Genomic DNA, 5,556 nt, shown 5'->3' with positions numbered 1-5,556 from the left:
CTGCTGCTGTTCCTGCTCCTGGGATGCTACCGACATCAGCGACAGCTCAGAATCTGATGAAGCCGCAGAGGGGGGCCCCGGGGGCCCTGGGGGCCCCCGGGAACCCCGCAGCGCAGCACGTGATCTCTTCATGGGGGCCCCTGTACCCTCCCCGGGGCCCCCTCCTCCTCTCCAGCGGCTGCCCCCCGATGCCCTGTCTCTGCCGCTGCTTCCTGGGCCCCAACCATCCCCCCGGCCCCTCTGCTGCTGCTGCTGCTGCTGCTGCTGCATCTGCTGCATTCGGTTCATTCTCTCTTCTCTTGACAGCCGGCGCCAGGAACCACTGGTCCTCTCAGCGTTGTGTCGTTTCCCTGAGGGGCCCCGGGGGCCCCCCGCTCTGCTTCCCCTCTCAGGGGGGCCCCCATGGAGGCCCCCTGAGGGGTGAGGGGGCCCCTCGTGGGCCCCATGGGACCCTGCATTACCAAAAGAACGTTCGTGGGCCATTCGGGCCTCCTCTGCTGCTGCTGCTGCACCTGCAGCAGCACCTGCAACTGCAGCGTGGTGCAGCGCCAAAGCTCCAGGCAGCAAAGCAGGGGGAACACCCCCCATAGGCAGCGGTATACCGGGGGGCATCATAAGAGGAGAGTGCGGGAACATGAGGTGCGGGGGGGGAGGGACCCCCTGGGGGCCCCCCGGGGGGCCCCCCTGGGGCCCTCCAGGGGGCCCTCCAGAGGGTCCTCCAGGAGGACCTGGCGGCGCAGGGGGCCCTGGGGTGGGCCCCTGAGCAGTGGGTACGGAGGGCAAATCGCGGGTGTCGGGGGGGCCCCCAGCACCGCGGGGCCCCTGCGAATGCATGGAGAGAGTGTTCGCTTTGTTTGTGGTCTGATAAGAGGCAGCAGGAAGCTAGCTATGCGTAGAGATATCCCTATCTACAGCTACTAACTCATGCTGCTTCTGCTGCTGGTGCTGCTTCTGGTTGTGCTGTTGTTGCTACTGTTGCTGCTGCTGCCGCTGCTGCTGGAGGCAGACAGGGCAGCTCCCTGGCTGCTGTGAAGGTGTTTCCGTTTGAGNTGCTGCTGCCGCTGCTGCTGGAGGCAGACAGGGCAGCTCCCTGGCTGCTGTGAAGGTGTTTCCGTTTGAGTTTGTAGTTGTTTATTGAATAAATTAATTAAAAAAGTAAATTAAAAAAAAGGTTTTACCTCCTCGAAGCTGCGATGCTGCAGGTGTCGGTTGAGCATGCAGCAAGCAGCGGTGAGGCTATGCGCGTTTCGGCATTAAGAGCTGGAAAGGCAACAAAAATAAAACGAAAAAGTTGTTTTAAATATTCTCAATAAAATATAAAGGTAAAAAGGCAACAAAAACATCGGGATTCCCTGCCGAAGCCCCAAAATAAGACAAACAAACCAACCAACAGACAGCAGCCCCGCGACGCGGCGATGCTGCACGTGCAAGTGCTTGGTGAGAGAGAAAAGAAAGTAGAGAGAAAAAAGAAAACTAAACAATAAAATAAATAAATAGTTTCTATTTAAAAGGGTAAAACGAATGAATACAAGTCAACAAGCTGCAAACCCTCGGAAACCCACCACGGTGATATTTCAGGAAAAACATAAAGTGCGTATACATACAGTCAGTGATAGTACAATATAAACTGTATTTGTTGAAATAGAGTTGAAATACNAGTTGATTGCCTCCCCTTTAGGCTCCAGGCGTCGTAGACACACAGGCAAACAGGAATAGGAATAGGAAAGCAAACACAGAAACAGATGCTGTTGTGAATTGCAGCAACACACCTCGCTGTAACTCCTCATACAAAGCATCCACATACACAATCATAGAACCCAGCAACAAGCCCTTTCTGTTGCATGCACTAACACCTCTGTTTTTATACATTTACGTAGCCCCCAGAACTCGTACGCCTGCACACCAGTACACAGACTTGGCTTAGTCTGCTTTATGTTGTTAGATGTATTTCTTCTTTCTTACAAAACTCATTCATCAGGCTCACCCCTTTTGAACTGTATCCATATGCACCACTGAAAATACATAAACTCTGTAGAGAATTCAGAAAAATACATTTTCTTGAAACTTCCTTCATTCTGGTCAACGGAAGAAATGCAGAAAAATAAATGTTCCGCCCGTCTAGAATATCATTTCCTACTTTTTTTTCATTGTTATCAACGCTAGCAANGAAAAATAAATGTTCCGCCCGTCTAGAATATCATTTCCTACTTTTTTTTCATTGTTATCAACGCTAGCAAGGGGAAACTGCTCTCGCAGTTATTTTTTTTCTGTAGGTGCTGCTGTTTCTGTATAGGCATCGACCCCTGATCAGGTGGTTCTGAAGCTTACCGATTGTGCAGCATTCAAGTATTGAATAGGTTATATACGTTTGCGTCATAGTTTTTTCATTTGAATTGTAATATTTCATTAATTTCTTTATTTCTATCTTCATTCCTCTCCAGTATACTTCATTGTTTCCCGTAACTGAAAATGGAGCTGCTCAGACTCTTCGCTGTTCTCTTAGCTACAGCTTTCTGTGCCTTGAGCACTGAGGCCAGCCTCCCTTTTATAGAACGAGTCAATACAGGTACGCCTTCATCGCTACCTTCATATAGAAGAAAAGAGAATGAGGCAGAAAAAACAAACAGAAAGGAAATTACTTAAACACTGTATGCGCCATTAACCCGCAGTAGTCTTTTCGTATACCTCTGAACCTTCTCGTATTAATATATAGTTTTTTTCTCCTCCTAGAATATAACATCTTCGCTTCAACGCCATTTCAAACATTTTCTATTGAAAAAGCGTCACTTCTTCTTACACTTGTGCAGCGAACAATGCAACAAACACCACGCCAATGATGTTATTGCTGCTACACGGAGACAGAGTTCCTTTAATATTATAGTTGTTTACCCCCCAGCAATCACACTTGTACATATATGGGCCCCGAGTTGCGCTTTGGCGGGTTTCGTTGCTTGCAGGCGAAGATGCGAAGCAGTACAGGGAAGCGACAAGTAGGAAACCACAAAAGAGAGAAGCAGCAGGCAAATGGAAAAGATGTTCAGACAACGACGACGGCAGCAACGCAGCAGCGCTTGATCTGCTTTCAGAGGTTTGTTGTCCGCGTGCTTTGCAGGTGAGCCCCAGGATGCATCTGCGGAAACCCACGAAGGCAGCACCAGCGACGGCACCAGCGACAGTGGCACAGGAACAAGCACGACGGATCCGTCGTCTTCTACCTCAGAAGCAACAACAACAACCACGACATCGCCAACAACACCCGCATCAACACCATCGACAACAGGAGAAACAACGACAATAGCAGCCACATCAGAATCATCCACAACAGAAACAGCAACAACCACGACAACAGAAGCAACAGCAACTACAACAACCACAAAAAGCACCACAAGAACAACCCTTCCGACGGTTGAGGTGCCGTCGCATGCATCTTCTTCTGTGTTGAGTCTGGCGGCTGTTGCATTTGCAGTTGTTCTGGGCTTATTCTCGTGCTGATGTGAGAGTGAAATGTTTCCGTGCGAGTGCTTTACTGCATTCGATTTCATGTCGTGTCAAAGCTGAAGAATCCTGTTGTTGTGGTTGATAACTTTCTTTCCTCGCCTCGTAGCCAAAAGCCCTATTCTATTTCCCTTTACCTAATACGCAGTGTTCTTTTTCCTTTCCTTAAATACGCAGTGCTCAGGGCTTCCTGGCTGACGTTTGTGCTCCGGATTTCTATCCGCTTCTGGGAGCAATAGGCTTTCAAAAACATTTAGAACTAGCAGTTATTGTAAAGGCTTAATAAACCACCTTACTGCATATGCACCGGATAATGTTTGTTCAAGTATCTAAACATATAACACAAATTAAAAACCCGGCGATCTGCAATATAGCACAAAAACGCAACGAATTTGATCTATTACGAGATATTCATTCACTAGATTAATTCAGAACGTTACCGTTCGGGGTTCTGTTGATTTTCTATTCATGCGTCGTCAACGGTTTTCCCCCGAAAAGGGTGAGTTGCACTGCCCTGCTGTTGCGATCTCTGCCACGGTTCTATTCGTTGAATGGATACACAAGCAGAAATAAGCTGCTATCCTTGATTACAAATATAGCTCAACTTTCTTGAAGGTTAATTGTTGAATGAGATACAACTTAAACGCTACGGAGGGTTTTTCACCGCTGCCCCTGGATCGCTCCTAGTAGCCATGATTCCTTAAGAGCAGCAATACGCCATTTGGGCTGCTGTGGAACTGCAGTGGCAGTTTAATAGGACCCGTAAATGGGGGCTGGGTGGTTGTATGCATGCATTGCATGCTTGTAGTTAGCAGGAATGTTCAATAATAATTGCTGCACCCGAGGCATGGGGTGCTACAGTTACGAAAAAACGCTAGTCTGTCAGCTCATAAACCTGTTCATCTTTCATGCAAACAGTCATCTTCTTAGAGAGGTGTGCCACTGTAGTATGAGTCAAACCAGATCTGGCAAAGATAAAAGCCATAGAAATGTGGCCGCTTATACTGCGCGTAGGATTTCAAGAGTTCATCAGTTGCGCATTTTATAAGCGTAACGGGCCGGTGCTTCTCAACGCCAGTTCTGTCGGTTCGCCCGCCGGCGCTGGCACAATTTTACTCTTTATGCAGTTGCTTAACTATTTTCACTAGCATGCGTTTGCGCAATATGTGGCCTTGTATGCTGCAAAATAATTGGGTGCGGATGCGCCGGTCGGCAGGTCCCATAGGCTTGCGTGGTACTGTTGAACTCAACGGCTACCCTCGTTTCTGTATCCTTTAACTTTTCTGCTAAAGGCTATATATATATATATATATATATATATATATATATATATATATATATATACTTATTTACCCTCTATATCTGGATCAACTGGGTTTGAGCAGTACCAGCGACGAGCAACTCCCGCAAGGCAAAACCAAACAACAGCGAAGTTTCAAGAAAGCGGAAAAGGTAAAAATGTCAAGGGTAAATTCTGCATTTGCTTTCACTGGGTCAGCGACGCATACATTTCCTGTATAGGCTGAGCATAGGCCTCTGCTAGCTGCCGCCTGCTCATGAGATGACTGCTTTTGCTTGGGCTGTTTTTGTCTTGGTCAAACACCCCCACCGGCAGCTCTACGGCGTGAGGAACCAAGTAAACAGCCTTGGGCAGTTCAAAGTGTTCTAGGCTGAGCGATGTCTCCTCTCGAATGGTCTCCAACACGTACATACGCAATGCCGGCAAAGAAACTAACTCCTCGTACGATGCCCCGTAATCATCCGAAAACTGCGCACAACCGCAGCAAACCATGATACACGGACTAGGGTTTACGGTTTATAGTTTCGCCGTGTTAGAGTCTAGGATTTAGGGCTAAGGTTTAGGCCTAGGGTCTAGGGGAGTCAGGGTCTAGCGTTAAGAAAACTTACAGCAAACCGCGATTTCGCCCAGCGAAGAACAGCACTTTTTCGGGGCTGGACAATGGCCACAAGTGGCGACTGCATGCAAGCACACCAGCAGCAATCAAGCAAATGGCATCATTACTCAATGTTACCTTCAGGACTTAGGGCTTAGGTTCCTAT

General features: G+C 48.1%; 3 protein-coding genes across 3 annotated transcripts in view; 1 reads left to right on the top strand and 2 right to left on the bottom strand.

Annotated features, from left to right (window-relative positions):
- The window catches only part of EMH_0054920 (uncharacterized protein), a gene marked incomplete at both ends in the record, with an annotated part of 1,854 nt that extends 1,020 nt beyond the window's left edge, over positions 1-834 (bottom strand). The window contains one exon of the mRNA XM_013497172.1: positions 3-834. Coding sequence (XP_013352626.1) covers positions 3-834 — 832 coding nt within the window. The remainder of the gene's footprint in view (positions 1-2) is intronic.
- Positions 835-2,963: 2,129 nt separating this feature from the next.
- On the top strand, positions 2,964-3,410 carry EMH_0054910 (uncharacterized protein; the record flags this gene model as incomplete). The annotated part of the gene is made up of 2 exons (XM_013497171.1): positions 2,964-3,112; positions 3,221-3,410. 2 exons carry the CDS (start codon positions 2,964-2,966, stop codon positions 3,408-3,410), a joined length of 339 nt encoding a protein of 112 aa, XP_013352625.1.
- Positions 3,411-4,981: 1,571 nt separating this feature from the next.
- Positions 4,982-5,556, bottom strand: part of EMH_0054890 (uncharacterized protein) — a gene marked incomplete at both ends in the record, with an annotated part of 1,228 nt that continues 653 nt past the window's right edge. The window contains one exon of the mRNA XM_013497170.1: positions 4,982-5,263. Within this exon, the coding sequence (XP_013352624.1) occupies positions 4,982-5,263 (282 nt within the window). The remainder of the gene's footprint in view (positions 5,264-5,556) is intronic.

The sequence above is a fragment of the Eimeria mitis genome, genomic scaffold, assembly GCF_000499745.2.
Source record: "Eimeria mitis Houghton genomic scaffold, Emh_scaff2511, whole genome shotgun sequence".
Lineage (NCBI taxonomy): Eukaryota > Apicomplexa > Conoidasida > Eucoccidiorida > Eimeriidae > Eimeria > Eimeria mitis.
Note: the sequence above shows the minus strand (reverse complement) of the source record. Positions and strands in the feature narration are given on the sequence as shown.